The sequence below is a fragment of the Microtus oregoni genome, unplaced genomic scaffold (genome assembly GCF_018167655.1).
Source record: "Microtus oregoni isolate MIOR12 unplaced genomic scaffold, Mior012 000025F_ref0000491, whole genome shotgun sequence".
Taxonomy (NCBI): Eukaryota; Metazoa; Chordata; class Mammalia; order Rodentia; family Cricetidae; genus Microtus; species Microtus oregoni.
The window spans coordinates 19,093,398-19,120,007 of record NW_024543084.1 but is presented as its reverse complement, the minus strand read 5'-3'; the positions used below and the strand labels follow the sequence as shown (position 1 = coordinate 19,120,007).

Sequence of the window (26,610 nt, the reverse complement as noted above, 5' to 3'; positions counted from 1 at the left end):
TTAAAAGTAAATACTAGTTTAAAACATGAGACTTAGTGTTTTTATAATCTGAAATGAGATGTAAGGAACAATTATATCATTTAATAATAAACATGGGTGCATTTAAGTTACATGTATGAACACACACACATAGAGGGAACAGGAATTGGGGAAAGTGGAAGCTCTTGGTGGACCCTATCAAAGGCATGCCACTGTGCAAAACATACATGTAACAGAGTCAACAAGAGGAATTTAGTGGAAAGAAAAACATAAGTAAACTAGGGGGCAAGGCAGGGTATACTTCAGTAAAGATGGGAGAACCTGGTCATCTGACCTGGCTTGGCAATAAGGTAACAGAGTTAACACTGGAGAACCAGGCAGGGAATACCTCAGTAAAGATGGTGGAATTTGGTCACCTGACCTGGCTCTCAGCCAAAATGGCAGTGGAGTCACCTGACCACAATCAAAATGGCAGTGGTCACATGTTGTATGAAAAGGCACAATTCTTGAGCTGCAGGGATTTTAAGCTTAATAAGAGAGACCTAGAGGTGAGATCCACCCTGTGGCTGAGCCACCATGCCACAAGCCACAGTGGGGAGCAAAAGGCTGGAATTGAAACTATGCACTGACAGTGTTAGAGAGCTCCCACTGACAGTAGTCAGAAAGCTCCCATAAAAGTAGAGCTGGCAGGACACCAGCAAAGTAAGGGTAAGAGCTAAAGAACTAGGGCATTAAGGCCTGGGGATTGGGGGCCTCTAAAAGGCATCCATCCCAGGGGGGACAGACATTGATGGCTTGTTACTCACAACTGAAATTGTGCAAACCTGTGAAACACCCCTATAGGTGGGGTGCAAGTTGGTGCAAACACTGCAGGGACCCATGGCAGGGCGTCCCCTGACCCCAGGTGGGGTGCTATGGCCTGGCTGGATCTGGTCGGGGTGACTCAGAAGCTAGAAAGGCCAGAGGCCACTCTGAGCGGCCTTTTATGGTGAAGGAAAAGAGGAAAAGAAATGGAAAAAACAGAGAAAGAAGCTGTCGGATGCACCGCACAGAATGTGCAGTGTAGTGCGGGCAGACTGACCCCAGGTCAGTTCAAACACAATTTTAGCTAAGGGAAGCGACCATAGCAGAATGAAGGAAACTCACCAACTGAAGTATGGAACACGTGGTTGTTGTGGAGAAAATACCTGGTTCTGGATCCCAACCCTCCAGACTGGGGCAAGAGAGCCATCCAAGTCATGACACCAATGTAATGAATTATTAAAAATTGCTGTGGGATCCCTGGCAGGCAGGGGCAATGGGTCCTGAGAGCAGCCAGTCCCAGGCAGGGCCAGGGTGCAAACCAAGCAGCAGGTCTCCAAAAGTGGTTGGTCCCCTGGGCATCCCATGTGGGCAGTGGGCGGGCAAAAGACAGTCACACCATGTAAAGTTGGACATTTCTTAGGTGGGTTATAGAGGGGAAGGGAAAGGAGGAGAAGAGAGAGAGGAAGAGAGAGAGAGAGAAGGGGGAAGAGAAGAAGTGGGGAGAGGCAGAAGCTGCGTCTTCCTGAGAGAAGGACGAGAGAGGGATGGGAAGAGAGAGAGAGGCTAACACTGCACTGCAAGCAGGAAGGGAGTGGGCATGGGTTGTCTCTTAAAGAGACAGAACATTACAGAAGTTGTGTGGATTAATATTTGGGTCTTCTATTCAGTTCCATTGATCCTCCTGTCTGTTCTTATGCCAATACCAGGCTGTTTTCAGCACTGTAGCTCTGTAGTAGAATTTGAAGTCAGGGATTGTGATGCCTCCAGAAGTTCATTTATTGTAAAGGATTGTTTCTATCCTGGGATTTTTGTTTTTCCATATGAAGTTGATTACCATTGTTTTGAGGTCTGTAAAAAAAATTTGCTAGGGCCAGGCGGTGGTGGCGCACGTCTTTAATCCCAGCACTCGGGAGGCAGAGGCAGGCGGATCTCTGTGAGTTCGAGACCAGCCTGGTCTACAAGAGCTAGTTCCAGGACAGGCTCCAAAATCACAGAGAAACCCTGTCTCGAAAAACCAAAAAAAAAAAAAAATTTGCTAGGATTTTGATGGGCATTGCATTGAATCCATAGATTGCTTTAGGTAAGACTGCCATTTTTACTATGCTATTCTGCCTACTCAAGAGCATGGGAGCTCTTTCCACTTTCTGGTGTCTTCTTCAATTTCTTTCTTCAAAGATTTAAAGTTCTTGTTGTACAAGTCTTCTGCGTGTTTGGTTATAGTTACTCCAAGATATTTTGTGCTGTTTGTGGCTATTGTGAAGGGTGTTGATCGCTGATTTCATTCCCAGCCCTTTTATCATCTTTGTACAGGAGGGCTACTGATTTTTTTAGTTAATCTTGTATCCTGCTACATTACTGAAAGTGTTTATGAGTTGTAGAAGTTTCTTGGGAGAATTTTTGGGATCGCTATGTAAACCATCACATCATCAGCAAACAGTAAGAATTTGACTTCTTCTTTTCCAATTTGTATCCCCTTGATCTCCTTTTGGTGCCTTATTGCTTTAGCTAGGACCTCAAGAACTATATTGAATAGATATGGAAAGAGTGGACAACCTTGTCTTGTTCCTGATTTCAGTGAGATCGATGGGAGTTTCTCTCCATTTAGTTTGATGTTGGCTGTTGGCTTGCTGTATATTGCTTTTATTATGTTTAGATATGTTCTGTGTATCCCTGCTCTCTCCAAGACCTTTATCATGAAGGGATGTTGTATTTTGTCAAAAGCTTTTTCAGCATCTAATGAAATGATCATGTGGTTTTTATTTTTCAGTTTATATGGTGGATTACATTGACAGATTTTCATATGTTGAATCATCCCTGCATTTCTGGGATGAAGCCAACTTGATCATGGTGGATGATCGCTCTGATGTGTTCTTGGATTCGACTTGCCAGTATTTTATTTAGTATTTTTGCATCAATGTTCATGAGTGAAATTGGTCTGTAATTCTCTTTCTTAGTAATATGTAGTGATGAGGCAAGCAGGTCTGCTTTTTGTCCCGCCTGGCTCCCACAGGGCTAGCTTTACACCCGAAATAACAACACACAAATTGTATTCATTTAAACACTCCTTGGCCCATTAGTTCTAGCCTCTTATTGGCTAATTCTTGCATCTTGATTAATCCATTTCTAATAATGTGTTTAGCACCATGAGGTGGTGGCTTATTGGGAAGATTCTAGCCTACGTCCATCTTGGGTTGGAGCTTCATCGCATCTGCCTCACTGCCTTCTACCCAGCATCCTGTTCTGTTTACTCTGCCTACCTAATTTTCTGTCCTGTCAAAGGGCCAAGACAGTTTCTTTATTAACCAATGAAAGTAGCACATAACAGAAGACTCTCCCACATCAGTAATGTCTTTCTGTGGATGATCAGGGTAATTGTAGCCTTATAAAAAGAGTTTGGCAATGATTCTTCTGTCTCTATTGTGTGGAATAATGTGAGGAGTATTGGTGTTAGTTCTTTGAAAGTCTTGTAGAATTTTGAGCTGAAACCATCTGGTTCTGGACTTGTTTTTGGTTGAGAGATTTTTGATGACTGTTTCTATTTCTTCAGCAGTTATAGGTCTATTTAATTTGCTTCTCTGGTCTTGATTTAATTTTGGTAAGTGATATTTATCCAGAAAGTTGTCCATTTCCTTTAAGTTTTCCAATTTTGTGGAGTACAGGTTTTTGAAATATGACCTGATGATTCTCTGTATTTCTTCCATGTCTGTTGTTATGTCTTCCTTGTTATTCCTGATTTTGTTAATTTGGATATTCTCTCTCTGCCTTTTGGTTAGTTTGGATAAAGGTTTGTCTATTTTGTTGCTTTTCTCTAAGAACCAACTCTTTGTCTCATTGATTCTTTGTATTGTTTTTTTGTTGTTGTTGTTGTTTCTGTTTTGTGGATTTCGCTCTCAATTTGATTATTTCCTGCCATCTAGTTCTCTTAGGTGAGTTTGCTCCTTTTTTATTTATTTATTTATTTGTTTGTTTGTTTAAGATTTCTGTCTCTTCCCCGCCACCGCCTCCCATTTCCCTCCCCCTCCCCCAATCAAGTTCCCCTCCCTCGTCAGCCCAAAGAGCAATCAGGGTTCCCTGCCCTGTGGAAAGTCCAAGGACCACCCGCCTCCATCCAGATCTAGTAAGATGGGCATCCAAACTGCCTAGGCTCCCACAAAGCCAGTATGTGCAGTAGGATCAAAAACCCATTGCCATTGTTCTTGAGTTCTCAGTAGTCCTCATTGTCCGCTATGTTCAGCGAGTCCAGGTTTATCCCATGCTTTTTCAGACCCAGGCCAGCTGGCCTAGGTGAGTTCCCAATAGAACATCCCCATTGTCTCAGTGTGTGGGTGCACCCCTTGCAGTTCTGAGTTCCTTGCTCACGCTATCTCTCCTTCTGCTCCTGATTTGGACCTTGAGATTTCAGTCCGGTGCTCTAATGTGGGTCTCTGTCTCTGTCTCTTTTCATCATCTGATGAAGGTTAATATTTAGGAGGATGCCTACATGTTTTTCTTTGGGTTCTCCTTCTTATTTAGCTTCTCTAGGATCACTAATTATAGGCTCAATGTCCTTTATTTATGGCTAGAAACCAAATATGAGTGAGTACATCCCATGTTCCTCTTTTTGGGTGTGGCTTACCTCACTCAGGATAGTGTTTTCTATTTCCATCCATTTGTATGCAAAATTCAAGAAGTCCTTGTTTTTTACTGCTGAGTAGTACTCTAATATGTATATATTCCATACTTTCTTCATCCATTCTTCCATTGAAGAACATCTAGGCTGTTTCCAGGTTCTGGCTCTTACAAACAATGCTGCTATGAACATAGTAGAGCATATACTTTTGTTGTATGATAAGGCCTCTCCTGGGTATATTCCCAAGAGTGGTATTGCTGGGTCCAGGGGTAAGTTGATCCCGAATTTCCTGAGAAACCGCCACACTACTTTCCAAAGTGGTTGCACAAGTTTGCATTCCCACCAGCAATGGATGAGTGTACCCCTTTCTCCACAACCTCTCCAGAGAGAGAACACGCAAATAAATAAGATCAGAAATGAAAAGGGGGACATAACCACAGACACAGAGGAAATTCAGAGAATCATTATATCTTACTACAAAAGCCTGTATGCCACAAAACTGGAAAATGAAAAAGAAATGGACATTTTTTAAGTTAAGTACCATATACCAAAGTTAAACCTAGACCAGGTGAACGATCTAAATAGACCTGTTAGTTGCGAAGAACTAGAAACTGTTATCAACAATCTCCCTTCCAAAAAAAGCCCAGGACCAGACGGTTTTAATGCAGAACTCTACCATAACTTCCAAGAAGAGCTAATACCTATACTCCTTAATGTATTTCACAATATAGAAACAGAAGAGTCATTGCCCAATTCCTTTTATGAAGCTACAGTTACCCTGATACCAAAACCACACAAAGACTCAACCAAGAAAGAGAATTACAGGCCTATCTCACTCATGAATATCGACGCAAAAATTCTCAATAAAATACTGGCAAACCGAATCCAAGAACACATTAGAAAAATTATCCATCATGATCAAGTAGGCTTCATCCCAGAGATGCAGGGCTGGTTCAACATACGAAAATCTATCAATGTAATCCACCATATAAATAAACTGAAAGAAAAAAAACCATATGATCATTTCATTAGATTCTGAAAAAGCATTAGACAAAATTCAACACCCCTTTATGATAAAGATCTTAGAGAGATTAGGGATACAAGAGTCATACCTAAATATAATAAAAGCTATTTACAGCAAGCCGACAGCTAACATTAAATTAAATGGAGAAAAACTCAAAGCCATCCCACTAAAATCAGGAACAAGACAAGGATGTTCACTCTCTCCATACCTCTTCAATATAGTGCTTGAAGTTCTAGCAATAGCAATAAGGCAACATAAGGGGATCAAGGAGATTCGTATTGGAAAGGAAGAAGTTAAGCTTTTGTTATTTGCAGATGATATGATCGTATACATAAGCAACCCCAAAAACTCTACCAAAGAACTACAGCTGATAAACACCTTTAGTAATGTGGCAGGATACAAGATCAACTCAAAAAAATCAGTTGCTCCTTTTTTTTTTAAAGTTTTCAAATGCTCTTTTAATTCACTAATGTGGGATTTTTCGAGCTTCTTTATGTAGGCATTTAGTGCTATGAACTTTCTTCTTAACACTGCTTTCATTTTGTCCCATAAATTTGGGTAGGTTGTGTGATCATTTTCATTGAATTTTAGGAAGTCTTTAATTTCTTCCTTTATTTCTTCCTTGACCCATTGATGATTCAGGTGAGCATTGTTTAATTTCCACGTGTTTGTGGATTTTCTGGAATTAGTATTGCTGATGACTTCTAGTTTTAAACCATGGTGATCTGATAAGGTACATTTTTTTTGTATTTGTTGAGGTTTGGTTTATTACTGAGTATGTGGTCTGGTTTTGAGAATTCCATGGGGTCCTGAGAAGAAAGTATATTCTTTTCTATTTGGATGGAATATTCTATAGATGTCTGTTAAGTCCATTTGAGTCATATCATCTTATTTCTCTGTTCATTTTTTTGTCTGACTGACCTGTCCATTGATGAGAGGAGAATTTTAAAGTCTCCCACTATTAGTTGTGGAGTTTAACATATGATTTAAGCTTTAGAAGTGTTTCTTTTTACATATGAGAGTTCCCTTGTATTAGGGACATAGATGTTCAGTATTGAGATTCCTCTTGATGGATTTTTCCTGTGACTAATATGAAATGACCTTCTTTGTCTCTTTTGACTGATTTTAGCTCAAAGTCTATTTTTTTTTAGGTATTAGGATAGCCACACCTACTTGTCCATTTGATTGGTATATTTTTTTCCCAACCATTTGCTCTGAGACAATGTCTGTCTTTGAGGTTAAGATGTGTTTCTTGTATGCAGAAAAAGGATGGATTCTGGTTGTTTTTTTATTCAATCTGTTAACTTGTGCCTTTTTATAGGTGAGTTGAGTCCATTTACATTAAGGGATATTAATGACCAGTGATTACTATCTCCTGTTCATTTAGTTTTCATTGTTTGTGTTTTTCCCTTCTTTGGGATTTGCTGTAATGAGATCATCAATTGTTGTGTTTTTGTTGGTGTAGCCAACTTTCTTTAGTTGAAGTCTTCCTTCTAGTATTTTGTGTAGGGCTGGGTTTGTGGCTAGATATTGGTGAAATCTAATTTTGTCATGGAATATCTTATTTTGTCCTTCCATGGTGATTGAAAATTTTGCTGGATATAGCAGTCTGAGCTGGCATCCGTGGTCTCTTAATGTCTGCATAACATTTGACCTTGACCTTCTGGCTTTCATTGTCTCCAGTGAGAAGTCAAGTGTAATTCTGATAATTTATATGTTACTTGACCTTTTTCCTTTGCAGCTCTTAATATTCTTTCTTTACTCTGTATGTTTAGTATTTTGATTATTATGTGGTGATAGGACTTTTTTTGGATCCAGTTTATTTGGTGTTCTGTTAGCTTCTTGTATCTTTATAGGCATATCTTTCTTTAGGTTAGGAAAGTTTTCTTCTATGATTTTGTTAAGTATATTTTCTGTGCTTTTGAGTTGAACTTCTCCTTCTTCTATACCTATTATTCTTAGATTTGGCCTTTTCATAGTGTCCCATATTTCCTAGATATTTTGGGTTGAGCTTTTGCTAAATTTAATGTTTTCTTTAACTGACGAGTCTATTTCCTTTATTGTATCTTCAGCGCTTAAGATTCTCGTTTCCATCTCTTGTATTCTGCTGTTTATGCTTATGTTTGTGGTTCCTGATCATCTTCTCATGATTTCTGTTTCTATAATTCCCTCAGCTTGTCTTTATTGTTTCTATTTCAGTTTTCAAGTCCTGAATAGTTTCTTTCATATGTTTGATTTCTTTCTCTTGATTTTCTTTAAGTGATTTCCAGATGTCTTCCTTTTTTTTGTTTGTCTGTTTTTAAATTTCTTTAAGGGAATTTTTCATTTCATCTTTAAGAATTTCAAACATTCTCTTGAAGTTATTTTTTTAGGTAATCTTCTGGTTAATCTATATGTGGTTGTTCAGGTCTTGATGTTATAGGGTCTTTAGGTTCTATTGGTGTTGTATTGCTCTTTGTGGTGTTGTGTGTGTTCTTACCTTTTCTACTCATCTTTTCCTCTAATAGATGTGGTTGGGGCTGTCTGAGATTCTGTTGAATAATCTTCTAAGTGCCAAAGAATCTAAAGCTCAGATGGTTGTTCCTCGTGGTACAGTCAGTGCCATGGTTCTAGTTACCCTGTTGGTCACTCCATGTTCCTGAAGATAGCTCAGCACTCCTGTGCTTTTCACTGCTCTTTTGAAGTTTGCTATCTCAGGCCTACTTTGGCCTAGGTTACCGGCTTTGACCTGTTTCTGTATATTCTGGTCTGGATCCCCTCCTGTAGAAGTCCCTGGCTTGGAGTTGGTCCTCCAAAGGTTTCTGGCTCTAGTCTACTGCCTCAGAGTTCCCAGGCTCAGGTGAGCCAAGAACCGCAGAGGACCTGGCTCAGGCTTACTCCCTCAGAAGTCCCATACTCACACCCGAACCCACAGAGGTTCTAGATTCCTGCCTATTCCTTTTGATGTCCCAAACCAATGTCCAGACCCACAGAGGTCCTGGCTCAGGCCTACTCTCTCTGAGTTTTCAGACTCATGTCTAGCCCCTCAGAGATCTCTGGTTCCTACCTACTCCATCAGAGGTCCCAGATTCATACCCAGACTGTCAGAGGTCCTGGCTCAGGCCTAGTTCCTGGGAGGTCCAAGACTCATGCCCAGACCCACAGGGCTCCTAGCTTAGGTCTACTCCCTTGAAAACCCCAGATTCATGTCCGGACCCTCAGCAGTCTCTGGCTCTGGCTCACTCACTCAGTTGTTACTCCCCTGTACCTGTTCCGGTGGAGACTGCTGACTCTGGATGAGGTCACTAGCTCAATCCTTATCCACCAGTGTCCTGAGACTGAATTGACTCCTGGGACTGGATTGGCTTCTGGCTTCTGCTCCCGTGGAGCTTACTTCCTTAGGCCCACTCTGTCATAGGTTGACAAATTCTTATGTGTGTCATGTTCTTTGACTGTATTTATTCCCCTCAGCCCACCTCGTTCACTCTCCCATTTCTCCTCTTCCTGCTAGCTTGCTTCCTGTTCAAGACTCCTTTGAATTTCTTTATGTCATGCGTGTGTGTGTAGTGTGTGTAGTTACACAGTCCTTGTGTCATGTGTGCACAATGATGGAAAACACTGAATACTTGGCTTCTGAGCCTGGCTTCTTTGACTTTCTGTGGAGACCTCCCATTGCATCCATTTCCTGGCAGTTTTGTCCTTTGTGACTGAATAAAACTCCCCCCTGTGTATTGCATTTACTGTATCCAATTAGCTGTTGATGGACAAGCAGACTGTCTCTGTAGCTTGGGAGTTGTGAACAGTGCAATGATGAAGATGATGAATAGTGCAAGCGTCTCTTACTACATTGGCTTTTATCCCTCCTGGTAGATACCCAAGTGCAGCTGGGTCAGAGGTAGCTCTATTTTTAGGAACTCCCACACTGATTTTCCTGGTGCCTGCACTGGTTTTCACTCCATCTAGCAATGCATAAGGTTTCCCTGCCCCTACATCTTCCCCGGCATTTTTGGTTTTGTTACCGTTCTCAATGATAGCTGTTCTTCCTGCACTGAGATAGAATCCCAATGTCATTGGTGCTTTCCAGATGGTAAGGAAGTCAACAGATTTTTCACATGTCCACCAGTCCTCTGTGCTTTGCTGCTTATGAACTGTATGATCATTTCATTAGCCAATTTATTGCCTAGCTTGTTTGGAGTTTTGTTTGTTTTAGTATCTAGTTTCAAAAGTTCTTTATTTCTCTAGCAAAAGACTTTTATATAGCAAAAAAAAAATCTCTAGTTATTTATACCATGTTTTCACTTGTTTCTTTTAGGAAAAAAATTAAACAATTCTTTCAGTTGTGTTTGTTAGTTCTGGGTATTATTGTTCCCTGAACTGTTGGGGTGCTGTCCAGAGAGTCCTCGCCTGTGTTTGTATCTCAAAGTGTCTTCCTGTCTGTCATCTAACAGCTTCAAGATTTTCAAGTCTTGCCTTGAAAAGCAAACTCGAACAGCAGCAGTTTTTTCTATTTATGGAATAGTTTGGACAGCACAGGATCAGCAGCAACGACATTTGGGCTTGGGCATTTTTTGTAATTTTATTACTGTTTGGATCCCACTGGCTTGTTATAGATTGGTTCAAGTTGCAAACATTCTTGGTTTAATTTTGCTAGGTCATATGTGTCAAGAAATTTATCTGTTTTTCTTTTCAAATTTATTGGAATACAGGTTTTCAAAACTTACTCTAACAAGTCTGAGTTTTGTTAACATCTGTGGTAATATCTGCCTTTTCATCTCTAGTGTTCCTTTATCTATCTATCATCATCTATCTACCGTCTATCTATTATCATCATCTATCATCTATCTATCATCATCATCTATAATCTATCATCATCATATCTATCTATTATCTACCATCATCATCTATCATCTACCTATCATCTACCATCATCATCATCTATCATCATCATCTATCTATCATCTATCTTCATCATCATTATCTATCATCTAACATCATCATTTATCTATAGTCTATCTTCATATCTATCATCTGTCGTCATCTATAATCTATCATCATCTATCATCTATCTATCATCTACCATCATCATCATCTATTGTCATCATCTATCATCTATCTATCATCTATCATCATCATCTATCACCTATCCTCATCATCTATCATCTATCTATCATCTACCATCATCATCTATCTATCTATCATCATCTATCATCTACCATCATCATCTATCATATACCATCATCATCATCTATCATCATCATCTATCTATCATCTATCATCATTATCTGTCAACTATCTTCATCATCATCGTTATCTATCATCTATTATCATCTATCTATCATCTTCTATATCTATCTATCATTATCATTTATCTATCTATGTCTCTATCTACCTATCATCAATGTATCTATCTACCTATCACTCTATCTATCTTCATCATCATCATCTATCTACCTCAGCTAGCTTGGCTAAGAACTTATGAATCTTGTGCCATCTTTAAGCATAATGTTAATTTTATCACATGACTGTGTCTTTGGTGTGAGTGGGAACGTGACATGAGTGCAGGTGCCCATGGAGGTCAAAAGGTCAGATTCCCGTGGCTGGAGTTACAGATGGTTGTGAGCAACTTGACAGGGGAAAGGGAAACCATGGCCCCTCTTGCAAAAGTAGTACCTGCTCTTTACCATTTTTTTTCACCCTTTCAGGGACACAACATATAGTTTCACTGATTTTTCATATTGTTTTTTTTTCCATTTGTTTATATGAGGTTCGGTTTGTTGATTTTCTTTAAGACAGTGAAATGCATCATTATTTGTGATTGCTTGTTTTTTTAAGTAAGTATTTTTAGATATAAAATTCACCCTCATAACTGCTGTCATTGCATTTTGTTATGTTTTCATTTTATTTGATGACTTCCTCATTATCCAGGGATGTTTTGTTCAAACTCCATAACTTTGTGTATTTTCTATACTTTTTCTAGCTAGTGATTTCTAGTTTTAGTTCATTGTCATCAGATAGAATATAAGAAATCATCTAAACCTTTCCATTTAACTAGACACTTTATGTCCTAAATGGTGGTGTGTTTTAGAGAAAGTTCTGTGTGTCGCTGAGAAAAATGTGTTTTCTTCAGTGTTTGAGTAGAATAGTCTATGGATGTTTTGTTTACACCTGATTGGTTGTTTTTTGTTTTTTGTTGTTATTGTTTGGTTTTTGGTCTGGAGAGAATATGATGCTGAAGATGACCACTACTAGTCTGTTTATGTCAGCCTGCATCTTTTGGCCAATGTGTTTGTCATGTATGCACATATATCTGAGATTGTAATGTTTTCCTAACCAATTATTGCCTTAATTAGTATGAAGTGACCTTCTTATCTTTTTTGATTAGTTTTAAATTTAATTTTTTCAGGTGTCATGGTAGCTGTGCTTGCTTGTTGGCTATTCCATTTGTTTGGAATTTTTTTTCAACCCTTTCATACTAAGGCTGTTTGTCTTTGCCAGTAAGGTGTGTTTCTTGCAGTCAACAAACAGATAAATTCCATGTTTAAGATCAATCTGCTACACTGTGTCTTTTGATTGGAGAATTGAAACTATTGACATCCAGAGTTATTATTAAAAGGTGTATTTAAGTCCTATTGTGTTGTAGTATTTGGTGCTTTCTATTCCTTAATTTTTACTGTTGTAGTGCAGTTTATTCTTTGCTGTGGCTTCATGAATGCGTTCATGTTTCCCTTCCTTGTAGCATCTGTGATGCTGATGAGTTATCATCATGATGAGATGTGTTTTTGTCAGTGTTATTGTTAGAAAGTGTTTTCAGTCTTCAATGCAAGACTCCTTTGCTTGGATACATTGATCTGGTTCGGCAATTGTCTTTCACAACTAAAAATATTTCGTTCCATGATCTCTTGGCACCTGGAGATTCTGTTGAAAAATTTGCTGTTACTCTAATGTGTATTTTTAAATAAATGATTCTGTGTTTCTCCCTTGTAGCTTTCAATATTCTTTCATTATTCTGTGTACTTAGTGTTTCAAGTATAGTATGATATGGAGAGGCTCTTTTCTGACTTGGTGTATTTGGAATATTAAATGTCTCCTGTGTCCAGAAACCCATTCTGTTCCCTAGATTTGGAGCTGCTACACTCTGGCTGTATTGAACATGTTTTCCTCAGATTTCGAACTGCTCCATTCTGACTGTATTGAATGTGTTTTCCTGACCTTTAGCTTGAACTCTTCTTCTATGCCCTGAGTTACAAAGCTATTTTACTCATTGTGTCCCATAAATGGTGCATGTTCTGTTTCTATTATTATTGTATTATATTTATTCTCTGACTGCTCTAATTTATCTGTATGTTAAGCCATGTCTTCCACATGATACACTCTATTCTCTATTGGGAAGGCTTTCCTCTGAGTTTTTAAATTCATCTATTAAGGTTTTAACTTCTAAAAATTCAATTAGACTTTTTTACTATTTTTATTGAATTCTTTTCCATGTTTTCTATTGGCATGCTCTTGTCATTCAGCTTTTTATATATATTCTCTTTTAATTCATTCAGAAATTTATTTATGTACTGTTTGAGTTCATTAAACACTCTTATAAGCTTAACTGAAAATTCTTGGAATTTTATTTAATTCACATTTGCTAGAACTCATTATTGTGGCTTGGTAATTTTGGGAGGAGTCATGCTTTGAGTTTTTTCATTTCTCTTTTGTTACTTCAACTGGATTTGAGCATCTGGAATTAGGTCATTTTTTAGATATATTTTAATCATCTGTATTTTTTTCAGTTAAAACATTTCCCCCATTCAAGTGGAACTAAGTTGTAGTAGGGTTAGGCTGTCATTTCTCCAACTCTAGACTGGAGACAGAACTCAGTGGTTAAACTATCAGTTCACATTCTCAGGGGACCAGGAAAAATCTCTATTCCTACTCTAAGAGTAGAATTCTAACTGCAGAAGCAACCACAACTGACAAATAGGCGTGCTATAAAAACACAGTAGGAACAAATAAAAAACAATCACCCTTTCAATCCAATAATATCAGGACCATAAAGGATCAAAGATAGCATAGTCTGACTTAGGTATTAACAATTAAGAGTAGGGATGGAATGAAATATTAAGTTAAGTAGTTTTAAGTAAAATTAGCTATTAGCATTAAAACAACAAAGAAAATGGAGAGAAAGTAAATGGGATCAATAAAGAAGAGAGGAAATGAGGAGGTCCAGATGAAGATGGAAAGATGGGGGGAGGTGGAGGCGGGAAAAGGGAGGGAGGAGGAACTGGGGTAGGTGTGCAAAATAAAAAAATTTGCAAAAACACCATGACGAAAGCAATCTGGAATTGTGAGCTACAATAAAGAACAAACATTTCTCCCCTGAATAAACAAACAAATAAAGACAGAATGAAAACAGAAAAGGATTACAAATGCAGCCACTCAACTCAAGCAATTGACTCGCCAGAAGACCAAGGCTTAGAACGCGCCTGTGCACTTTGGCACAAGAATGTGGTACAAAGCGGCCTACAGGATTAAATTTAGGTGTTAAATAACATCTGTCCACATTCAGTCACTTGTCTCAGTGCAAGTATAAACTGCCCCGGATTCTCAGAGTGGGCTATACAGGGAGGAGCTTGGCCTCTAGAGTGACCCAGCCACCGCTGCCATCAACAGCCAAGAAGAGATGCCAGCTATGGCATATGGTACGGTATTTAGACCAGGACTCCTGTCTGGCCAGACTGCAGATCTGATCTTTCTGCCATTATACTTCTTGAGTCTCTGGGTTTTGTTTTGTTTTCTTTTAGAGGTCTTTAATCCATTTGGACTTGAGTTTTGTGTACGGTGAGAGATATGGGTCTATTTTCATTCTTCTACAGGTTGACATCCAGTTGTGCCAGCACCATTTGTTGAAGATGCTTTCTTTCTTCCATTGCATACTTTTAGCTCTTGTGCCATTTTGTTCCTTGGTTTCCTGGCTGGTTTATTGGTTTGTTTTTGAGACAGTGTTTCACTGTGTAACCCAAGGGATCTTGAACCTGTGGTCTCTGTGCTTCAGTCTGCAAAGTGCTGGGCTATGCACTTTCTAAATGATGCAATGGCAGCCTTCTTTGTTTTGGTTTTTTGTTGTTGTTGTTCTAATGAGATCGCAGTGGTTTCTAGTGTGCTCTATAACCTCAGGATTATTACCCTGTCATTATTCTTACAGATACAACCCAGTCAGCTGCCTGGAGAACAAAGCCCGATCTCACATGTGTACCTGGAAGTCGTGTCAAAACATTTTTCAAAATCGAAAAAAATGCCACTAACCTATGACAATGGATTTCTCTTCATCCATACAGACAAACCTGTTTACACTCCAGACCAGTCAGGTAGAGTACAAAGCCCTTCTTTGTGGGGAAACTGACACTATACTTTAGAACATTTTGACATAGGAATTGAGTGGGGACTGGGTTTCACCCTGAAAAAACATAACAAAATCAAAGCCAGCCCTCAGTTCCTAATGACTTTTATATTCTCAAATAGCATTTGATTTTTAATTTAAGACTGAAAAATCAAAAATTACACTTGCTGCATTATCAATTATTTCTAAGTAGATAAAAAGCTCCCTAAATATTGCAAAATGTTATTAGAACTTACTCATTAAACAAATAGATTGTATTTCAAATAAAATTTTGACAAAGGAGAAATATTTATTATAGATTCTTGCTGTCATTGACCGCGAAACACATCAGAGACAATCTGTAAGACGCGTGTGTGGAAGGAGGAAGTGCTGAGGTCACTAATAATCCTACAGGGGAAAAGTCCAGAGCAAGGGGGCAGAGCAAGGGGGCAGGATCAGCAGCTTCACTGGAAAGCTCTGTGGAGTGCTACCAGTGGTGGGTGTCGGCAGTGCCAATGGCAGCTGTGGCATAGAGAACCTGCTGTGATTTACTCAGGCAGGGAAAGTCTGGAGAAGGCAAGGACAAGCTCTTGACTGAAGGAAGATGGCTGGGGTGCAGAGCTGAAGAGATGGTTCAGCACTGGCACCCCTATGTCAGCTCACAACTGTCTGTAACTCTGATCCCAAGGGATCCACCACCCTCTTCTGGCTTCTGCAGGCACAGCATGCACACAGCACACACACACCTAAAATTCTTTTTAAGGCTGGAAAAAAAAAAGATGTTTTCTTAAAGAAAAGCCGTAATCTCTACCCATAAAGATTGGGTCCTCTTCAGCTTCATCATACCTAAAAACAAGTATGACGTCACCTAGCCCTCCTATCACAGAGGATGCTTCATGGAATGAGCACCGTTCACACCACCTACCACTTTGGGTCATCAGACTTGTATAGCAAGGATGGGATCTGCATCCCAGAGCCCAGGACCTTCCTGGAGGTTAGGGCTTCCCTTGGGAATGGCCTCATTTTTTCCTATCAGGACTTCACTGGCAACAAAAAAAAAAATGGTGTTTTCACTTAACCTAGTCATAAAAAAATGAAAGAGCTTCTTATAAATGTTTCTCCTTTGGTGACAGATAGCAAAATGGAGTAGTTTAAATGCAGCTTCTGGAGCCATAGCAACGGGGGTCAAATCCAAGCATGGATTACTGACTCTGTGATCCCGTGGGGATTACAGCCTCACAACCCCATTCCTCATCTGATAAAAAAGATACAATTTGCCTCATGGAGTTGTAGTGATTATTGATGTGAGTCCCTTCCACTATGGGGAGAGGGTGACATCCCTGGGCAAATGGCTGTGATTTTATAGAAGCAGGGCAGCTGGCCAGGAGGAGCAAGCCAGTAAGCAGCATGCCTCTGTGGTCTCTGCTTCAGCTCCTGCCTCCAGTCCCTGCCTTGCTTTCCTGCCCTGACTTCCCTCTGTGATGGAGTGCAACCTGAGAGTTGTAGGTAAAATAAACCCTTTCCTCCCCAAGTTGCTCTTGGTCATGGTGTTTACCCTGCTGGACTTTGTAACTGAAGATGACATGCTGTCTGAATCAGACTTCCAATTTCCATTAACTCTGATAAAAACATCAGATACTCTCATCAGACCATAGCAACCACTTGATAAGTAGGAGAGATACAATTATTTTACATATGGATGTGTCCCAAAGGTGTGTGTGTGTCTGTGTGTGTGCACATGTGTGTGAGTATGTGTGTGTCTGTGTGTGTGCACATGTGTGTGTGTATGAACTGTATGTTAAATTTAATACAATTTGCTCCTTAAATGAATCCTAGGGTATTCTTTTTCTTCCAATTGTATATTTTCATGTATGGATTGTGCATATTCTTTTAAAGAAGAATTATCTCATTAAGGATGACTTGAAAAATTTTAAAAACTACAAGTTGTAATCTCAGCTTTGTGAGAGGCTGAGGCAGGAGGATTATGAGTTCAAGGCCAAACGAGACTTCAGGGTGAGCTCAAGGCCAGGCTCAGGCGTTTAACAGAACCCTGAGTGAAAATGAAAACTGAAAGAAAAAATAAATAAAGACCGAAGCCTGCTTGTTTGTCAGAGTTTCTGATGGTGTCCCTTGTTTTTGCAGTAAAAGTTAGAGTCTACTCGCTGAATGACGACTTGAAACCAGCCAAAAGGGAGACCGTCTTAACTTTCATAGTAAGTATTTTATTTTTGTAAATAACCCCTTAACCTTTTTACTGAGGAATCTCCTCCACAATCCCATCCTCACACTACACTAAATCATTTGATGTCACAAAATGGTTATTAATCATCAGTGTGAGTGTAGCATTATAGATCTACACTTTCTATGACAGATATGGAGAAAACCCAGACAAGCTAAATTACCATGGGAAGGATACTGATCTACACTGTTGAAATCCGTCCTCCATACTACTTACTTTTTAAAAGCATGCCCATCAAGAAACAATCGACAGGGCTAGAGAGCTGGCTCATTGATTAAGAGTTCTTGTTCTTGCAGAGGACCCAGGTTCAATTCCCAGCACCCACATGAAGGCTCACCACCTTTGCTGGCACCACACACACATGTGATACACAGATGGACATACAGACAAAACATTTATACACACGAAATAATAAAATAACTAAAAAGAATCACTTGACTGTGATACGTAAAAGTTTGATTTGTATGATGTAGTTATTTTTAAGGAACTTAGGTTTTAGTGACTGGTGTATAATGTGCTCAGCATTTGCCACCGCTAAGCTGGCGGGTCGTGCACAGCAGATGACGTGAAACCAACTTCCACAGTTTCACCTGTCCCTAAGTTTATAGTAAACTCCCAGAGGCATTTTGTGGAGAAATAATTGCTGTGCTTGGTCAACTGCTCACTTGTTAACAGTGGTTGTCTGACAAATGACCTATGGGCACATTTTCTCATTCTCCAACAAATTTAGAATGCACATATAAAGGAGTGTGTATTAGAGAACAAAACTGTACTAGAATATATGCCAAAATGTGCATTACTATCTCAAGAATTCTGGAGGAAATACAATATGAGGAAGCCTGAGTGGCGATACATTCCTTCTCTGGAATGGAGAAGGTCAAGAGTTAGGTCCTAATATAAGGAGCTGTCATGGGTTTTTCTGAAATAACGAAGGCTATCTATATAGGAACTAACTTACTTGAGCTAATCTATTGGAAGCAGAAAAAAAATTGTCTTAGTTTGGGTTCCTGTTGCTGTGATGAAACACCATGACCAAAAAAACTTGGGGAGGAAAGAGTTTATTTGGCTTCCATTTCTACATCATGGTCCATCACTGAAGGAAGTCATGACAGGAACTCAAGCAGGGCAGGAACCTGAAGGCAGGAGCTAATGCAGAGGCCATGGAGGGGTGCTGTTTATTGGCTTGTTCCTCATGGCTTGCTCAGCCTGCTTTCTTATAGAATCCAGGACCACCAGCCCAGGGATGGCCCCCCACAATGGGCTGGGCCTTCCTGTATCAATCACTAATAAAGAAAATGGCTTGCTACAGCCAAATCTTACAGAAATGTTTTCTCAGTTTTGGCTCCCTCCTCTCTGATGACTCTAGTTTGTATCAAGTTGGTATAAAACTAGCCAGCAGGCATCCCAATGAGAATAGTGTAGACACAAACAAGCACGGTAAATAACTGGCTGACTGACAAAGTCTGGGAGAGACGTCAGCTCCAGAGTCTTTACTTCCACTGGAAAACAAGGGGTGAAGGACATGGGCTCTTTATCCTACCTTGCTGTAAGAGAACTTGAGTGGAACTGAATTCTGGCACCAAATGCAAAATAACTGGATGCCAGTCTTCTGTGAAGGAGCTTCCTGGGGTAGGGGGCTGAGCCCCAGAGCCTTGGGAAGATGGATGCTAAGCACCTAGCAAAGGATTTGAGAAAGGGCCATCATTAATGATGATGGGATGAAGAATGGCCAGGAAGACACTTAGCTGTGGCTCTGTGGGATCATTCTTGTTCAGCCAGGAAGACACTTAGCTGTGAATCACTCTTTTTCATAATAAGCTTTTGTAAGTTTTCCAATTTGTAATTCAAGAAAAAATACTCCAAATATCCAGCCATAAATTACAGCCATGGTAAACAGTACACAATGTTGAGTTTTTAAGTTAAGACTTACCAGGAACTCAAAGAAACAGATCAAAGTAAGTCCAAAGTTGCTGACCCAAACACAATAGCACTTATGGGGAAGATTTATGAGGACCGGCAGTGTGTGAGTGTGTGTAACCATTTTAAGTATTGTATCAGGGTTAAATTGTGTGCGTGCGTGTGTGTGTGTGTGTGTGTGTGTGTGTGTGTGTGAGAGAGAGAGAGAGAGAGAGAGAGAGAGAGAGAGAGAGAGAGCTGTTTTGTTAATCCCAAAGATCAGGGGAGAAAGGTTGTCAACCCAAATCATCATTACCATATTAATTAAAGCAAGCAATTAATTAAAACACAATTTTTTTTATTCATGTACACAGGCTGCCTCCCCCTAACGCAGGGTTTGAAAGGCCAGCATTGGATGTGACGAAGACAAGGCCTTTATAACTCATGGGTAGGGGGTTTCCAAATGGGATATTTGGTAGCAAAATAGGTGGGATTACAGGAGCAGAACAAGTTAGTCCTGACAACCTCCTGAAACAGACATGATCGCAAGGTGGACATAGCACAGTAGTAATAAATGGTCGTATAACCTTTCACAATAAAGGTGGGGTTGTAAGATGGTTATAAACAACTTTTTGAAACAAAAGATATGATTGCCATTCCTGGGTCAGGCAATTCAGAACCATTTGTAGTTAAGGTTACAGAAGGGGCAGAGCTCAATCCTCGAGACAAACAGAAGTGAACCTAGTTTGTCTTTACTACAAGATGGTTTTTAAGCCTAAGATGGAGGCAGCCTTGTTCTTCAGTTTAACAAAAGAAAAGTTGGGGTTTTTTTTAATACCAGCTGAGAAATTATTTTGCTTTTGTCCTGTGTGTTATTAAAGCCCCTCTTTATTTGGCAGAGTGTCACTGTGTAGTCCAGATTGGCCTTGAATTCAAAGTCCTCCTTCCTCTCCCCCCTTGGACTGGGCCTTGCGTTTCTCTCGGTGTCTAATGGAGACAGTGCAGAGAGCGGAGGAGGATCTGAGTAGAGGGAAGTGCCTTCAAATGAACCATGCTTGCCCTTCATAACCTCTGATTTAATATTTACTGAAGACACAGGTGCCTGTGGGAAATGGCTTTTGTAGAGCAAAGATTCTATCGCAGTCAGAAACTTTAAATGTGGGTTCTGTGCTTTGAAAGCTGCTAGGGTTTCCCTGGGTCTCCCTAACATTCATGTGGTAAGGTTTAGTTCTCAGCTTGGCAATGCTGGAGGGGGGTAGCAGTGGGCATACGTGGGCAGGAATGAGTGAGCTCCAGGTGTTCCCATGGCACTGAGTCCCTGGGACCGTGGCGAGAGCTGAAGGCCTCTTGCAGAATCTGCTCACTGTTGTACTTTTTAAACATAAGCTGGAAGACATCTCTAGCCACCCAATGCCATTACCGTCCTTTGGACTCACCAGCCCCCGAAGCCACAAGCCTAAGTAAATCTCCATGCCTTGCAAATTACCCATCTCGGATATTCTTATACAGTGAACTAAAGTATGGATGTCTGATTCTATTCAAAGGATCCTGAAGGATCAGAAGTTGACATCGTAGAAGAAAATGATTATACCGGAATTATCTCCTTTCCTGACTTCAAGATTCCACCTAATCCTAAGTAAGTAAAAATTATTTGTTATTAAGACAATTTTCTCTTACAAGTGCATCTGGGATGGTCGGGGAAGGAGATACACAATCAAATAGAGCCACCTAGTGTTGGCAGGGCACCACAGCCTCAGTCTAGTGAGGCTGCTTCCTGCTAGTGAAAATATATATATATATATATATATATATATATATATATATATATATTCTCATTGCTGGGATCCAGCATAGCCCCCCCACTGCCCCAGGCACTCAGGAGAGTGAGGCAGGAGGAGCCCATCGTTGGCATGGAAACAGATGCCTGCCTGAAACACACACTCACAAACACACACACACACACTTTCAGTGTGATATTTAGTTACCATGCCACGGTATTTTTGAATCACACTGGAAGTGAGCAATGCTCACACAGATGGAGACTTCATCCCTGCTTCCCACGGAGAGCAGAGCAGCCTGTGTAGACAAGGGCATCCACAAACTGCTGCTCCTGAGCGCCATTTTCCCCATGTGCTCTAAAAGGGAATCAGAGCAGATGCATTCTCCTGAAGTTTTGTTATGAAACTGGGGAGTTTCGACAAACTGGATAATTTTAATCTGTGTGGTTTCTTAGAAATATGTGCTCTGCAATACAGAGCTGAACTTCTTGTCACTACTGCCATTTCTCAAGCTTCAGCTGTGCCATCTGTCCCATGCAGGTGTGCATCACTAAGAGACTCAACTCATACTTTCCCACCTCAGTGCACGCTTCAGCCAGCCTTCACACACGCCTCCCCTGCTTTAGTGTGTGACGACCCTGTCTTTGCACACGCCTTCCCTGCTTTAGTGTGTGATCGACCCTGTCTTTGCACACACCTCCCCTGCCTTAGTGTGCGTTTCTCCCTGTCTTTGCGCATGCCTCCCCTGCTGTAGTGTGCGTTTCTCCCTGTCTTTGCACACGCCTCCCCTGCTGTAGTGTGTGTTTCTCCCTGTCTTTGCGCACGCCTCCCCTGCTGTAGTGTGTGATTGAGCCTGTCTTTGCGCACGCCTCCCCTGATGTAGTGTGCGTTTCTCCCTGTCTTTGCGCATGCCTCCCCTGCTGTAGTGTGCGTTTCTCCCTGTCTTTGCTCATGCCTCCCCTGCTGTAGTGTGTGATTGAGCCTGTCTTTGCGCACGCTTCCCCTGCTGTAGTGTGTGTTTCTCCTTGTCTTTGCGCACGCCTCCCCTGCTGTAGTGTGCGTTTCTCCCTGTCTTTGCGCATGCCTCCCCTGCTGTAGTGTGCGTTTCTCCCTGTCTTTGCTCATGCCTCCCCTGCTGTAGTGTGCGTTTCTCCCTGTCTTTGCACACGCCTCCCCTGCTGTAGTGTGTGTTTCTCCCTGTCTTTGCGCACGCCTCCCCTGCTGTAGTGTGTGCTTCCCCCTGTCTCCCAAGCTGAGCTTCACCTCATCATCAGGGCAAAAGTTAGCCTTTGCCAAGACGCTGTCCCTGGGTGTGGTGCAACACAGCTCCCTCTCCTCCATTCTCTTTGTGATGCTTGTTTAGATGTCTTTATTTATTTATTTTCTTGTTTCTTTTGAGTTTTATGCTTGCCTGTTTTTGAGACAGGGTCTTACTCTACCTCACCTTGGCCTGGAATTCACTCTTCACTCCAGATTGCACTCAAATCCCTGTTGATCCTCCTGCCTCAGTCTCCTGCCAGGGCTGGGATTACAGGCAGGACCTCCCTACCTGCCACAACCTCTGTAGTTTCCAGTTGACCAGAAACTCCCTGCAGGCAGGCAGCCCTTGCTTGAACTACTTTCTGTGCCCCTGCAGGCATTAGAAGAGGTGCTTGATAGATAGTCTTTGAATTAATGTTGATGATAACTGTAACATACACCACGCGGACACTGGCAGCATATTTTCATTTCACAAGTGAGGCTGAGTGATTTGGTTTCACCACCTGCTAGTTTACAGAAACACAAGGATTCTGACACACGGACTATTAACTCTGAGGACCGTGACTTGTGTTATTTATTCTTTTTATCCTTTACTGCTTAATCTAGTGCTCAGTAAACATTTTAGAATGGAGGTTATTAACTAAGTAAATTATTTTCCCTTTTAGATAAGCCATACTTAATTTTTGATGATAAATTTATTTATGAGAGCTATAAACTTTATCATCCATATACTTTTTACCTATGTATTACATGTTTCTAGAGACATCATTATGGATTTTGTAATATATCATAGACCATAATATCATGGTAGCATCATTAAACTCAAGGATTAAGTAAATTCTGAAGTTATCATCAGCCCTTTGAATCAAACATAATGACTCTATGAAGATAAAATGCATGGAAAAATAATACAATATATGAAAAATAGCTAAAATTAATGTATCTAATTAATAATTTGTATTATCAAAAGAAAAATACTCAACTATTTCTGTTTATTTCTTTAGATTCTTCCACAAAATATTTACTCAGGTTACACATGTCTATGTATTTAACATCTTTAAATAGAAATTAATTAAATGACCTATGGCAAATTTAGAACTATATAATGACAACTATGCTTTTAAATATTTTGTTTCCATAGGTATGGTGTATGGACAATTAAAGCTAAATATAAGAAGGATTTTTCAACAACTGGAACTGCAAACTTTGAAATTAAAGAATATGGTAAATTCTCCAGTATTATTTTATTATCATAAGGAAGAGGGGTTTTACAGTACCTTGGAGTGCTGGAAGGGGTGAGGGCATAGAGACAGTTGTGATGGAGGGGGAGGAAAGAGAGTTGTGATGGAGGGGGAGGAAAGAGAGACAGTAGTGATGGAGGGGAGAGGGCACAGAGATAGTAGTGATGGAGGGGGAGGAAAGAGAGACAGTTGTGATGGAGGGGTGAGGGCAGAGAGACAGTTGTGATGGGGGGTGAGGGCAGAGAGAGAGTTGTGATGGAGGGGTGAGGGCAGAGAGACAGTAATGATGGAGGGGTGAGGAAAGAGAGACAGTAATGATGGAGGGGTGAGGGCAGAGAGACAGTAATGATGGAGGGGTGAGGAAAGAGAGACAGTAATGATGGAGGGGTGAGGAAAGAGAGACAGTAGTGATGGAGGGGTGAGGGCAGAGAGACAGTAATGATGGAGGGGTGAAGAAAGAGAGACAGTAGTGATGGAGGGGTGAGGGCAGAGAGACAGTAGTGATGGAGGGGTGAGGGCAGAGAGACAGTTGTGATGGAGGGGTGAAGGCAGAGAGACAGTAGTGATGGAGGGGTGAGGAAAGAGAGACAGTAGTGATGGAGGGGTGAGGGCAGAGAGACAGTTGTGATGGAGGGGTGAGGAAAGAGAGACAGTAGTGATGGAGGGGTGAGGGCAGAGAGACAGTAATGATGGAGGGGTGAAGAAAGAGAGACAGTAGTGATGGAGGGGTGAGGGCAGAGAGACAGTAGTGATGGAGGGGTGAGGAAAGAGAGACAGTAGTGATGGAGGGGTGAGGGCAGAGAGACAGTAATGATGGAGGGGTGAAGAAAGAGAGACAGTAGTGATGGAGGGGTGAGGGCAGAGAGACAGTAGTGATGGAGGGGTGAGGGCAGAGAGACAGTTGTGATGGAGGGGTGAGGAAAGAGAGACAGTAGTGATGGAGGGTGAAGGCAGAGAGACAGTAGTGATGGAGGGGTGAGGAAAGAGAGACAGTAGTGATGGAGGGGTGAGGAAAGAGAGACAGTAATGATGGCTTCTAGCACTTAGTTCCAGTTTGTGCCATCAGCTTTGAAGAAGCCACCCTATCCTCCTGTACCATGTCCTTCATGACAGAGTTGGAGAAATGTAGTTCCTTGAGGTGCTTGGTTTATTAGAGTCCTTTCTAGATTTACAGGATAAACAATTTAGAGATAAGGGAGTGGAATCCGGTAAGATTCATTTAGAAATTGAACATATTCACATTTTGAGATCGGCCATATTACTGGGCCTATAAATAGCTTAATTTCCCATTTCTTATAGTAGTTTACTCCAGTAGCTGTGTGCTGTGTTGTAGGACTGAACATCTCTGCTTGAAGCCATTCTTTATTTCCTCAGGAGCATCATAGTAAGGGAGATGCACAGTTAATAGAGGGGACAGGTGACAGATTAAGCTCCCTGTCACTTCTTCTAAGGGACCTCTCTCCCTCCCGTATGTTTGTTGTGCTCTGTTCATATCCAGGTTTTTCTGGTATCTTGCTTCCTGCAGTTGCCTGCATCCATTCTTCTCACCGGGCTTACCGGCAAACCACAGCAGCCTCCTCCGGCATTGTGGGTTCTGAACTGTCTCACTTGGTATCAGCCAAGTAATCTCAAAATGAAATCATAGTGTTCACACCGGCGAGCGCCTAGTGACCAGCTCTTCATTCCCCCTAAAATGAACTCTAAGTCTTTAGGTTGAGCTGGTCCCTAATTGCTTCTTCTTTGCCTCATTTTCCACAGCCTTGGGAATGTTACCAATGGTGTTTCCCATTTCCCTTCCTTGCCCAGTCAATTCCACTCATGCCTCAGTCTAACATTCATTTACTTGGAGAAACTTTCTTTGAATTTGTTTCTGATACAGGACCTCAGAACTCCTTCCCCTTTGTCATGCAGTGACGAATTCATCACGTCTGTAAAATTACTACTTATCCCTATTGCAGTTTGATTACTGTTGTGGTAATAAAATACTGTCCTGGTTAGGGTTACCATTGCTGTGATGAAACACTATAGCCAAAGCGACTTGAAGAGAGAAAAGGGTTTATTTAGCTTCCATTTCCACATCCATAATCCATCACCGAAGGAAGCCAGAACAGGAACTCAAACAGAGCAGGAACCTGGAGACAGGAGCTGATGATGCTGAGGCCATGGAGGGTGCTGCTTACTGACCCGCTCCCCATGGCTTGCTCAGCCTGTTGGTTTGCCTTGTCCAACTTTGATGCTATGGTTTTTATCTTTTTTTTTTTTTTTTTTTTTTTTTTTTTTGGATTTTCGAGACAGGGTTTCTCTGAAGTTTTTGGTGCCTGTCCTGGAACTAGCTCTTGTAGACCAGGCTGGCCTCAAACTCACAGAGATCTGCCTGCCTCTGCCTCCCACGTGCTGGGATTAAAGGCATGCGCCACCACCGCCCAGCTATCTTGTATATTTTATTTTGTTGTTTTGTTGTTATCTCTTTGAAGTCTGTTCTTTTCTAATGAGAGACAGAAAGGAAGTGGATCTTGATGGCGGGGAAAGAAGAGAGGAACTAGGAGAAGTATAGGAAGGGGACACTGTAATCAGAAAGGAATCTATTTGTAATGAAAAGGAAGCATTTTAACCAGCAAAGCACTATGGCCAGAAGAAACTTAGAGGAGGGAGTATTTATTTGGCTGATCTTCCCAGTCACAGTTCCTCACTGAGAGCAGTCAGGAACCTAAAACAGGAACTGCAGAAGAACACTGCTTACTGGATTGCTCACAGGCCCATGTCTAGATAGCTTTCTTATAGGGCCCATGACCACCTGTCCATGGAATGGTGATGCCCACAATGGGCTGGTACCTCCTACATCAGTTAGCAATCAAGACAACCCTCCACAGACATGCTAGCACCAGAGTTTAAGACAGCACATAAATCAATTATATATATTGATAAAAGAGAGATACTAAATAAACCCTCATGCCTGGTGGTGGTAGAGCACACCTTTAATCCCAGCATTTGGGAGGCAGAGGCAGGTGGATCTCTGTGAGTTCGGGGCCAGCCTCGTCTACAACAGCTAGTTCCAGGACAGGCTCCAAAGGTACAAAACAAAACTTGTCTTGAAAAACAAAACAAACCCTGCTTTTTCCTTTCCCATTTTCAATTTGATAAACACTCATTAAAGAAACACTATGTTTAAGACTTACAAGAAAGATAAGAGAAAGAGATAGACAGACAGATGACAGAT

At 41.0% G+C, this 26,610-nt stretch overlaps 1 protein-coding gene across 1 annotated transcript in view; it reads left to right on the top strand.

Annotated features, from left to right (window-relative positions):
* The window catches only part of LOC121462708 (complement C5-like), a 103,586-nt gene that overhangs the window by 6,545 nt on the left and 70,431 nt on the right, over nucleotides 1-26,610 (top strand). Inside the window, exons 3-6 of the mRNA XM_041674536.1 lie at nucleotides 14,806-14,968; nucleotides 17,122-17,192; nucleotides 20,659-20,750; nucleotides 23,294-23,376. Coding sequence (XP_041530470.1) covers nucleotides 14,806-14,968; nucleotides 17,122-17,192; nucleotides 20,659-20,750; nucleotides 23,294-23,376 — 409 coding nt within the window. The remainder of the gene's footprint in view (nucleotides 1-14,805; nucleotides 14,969-17,121; nucleotides 17,193-20,658; nucleotides 20,751-23,293; nucleotides 23,377-26,610) is intronic.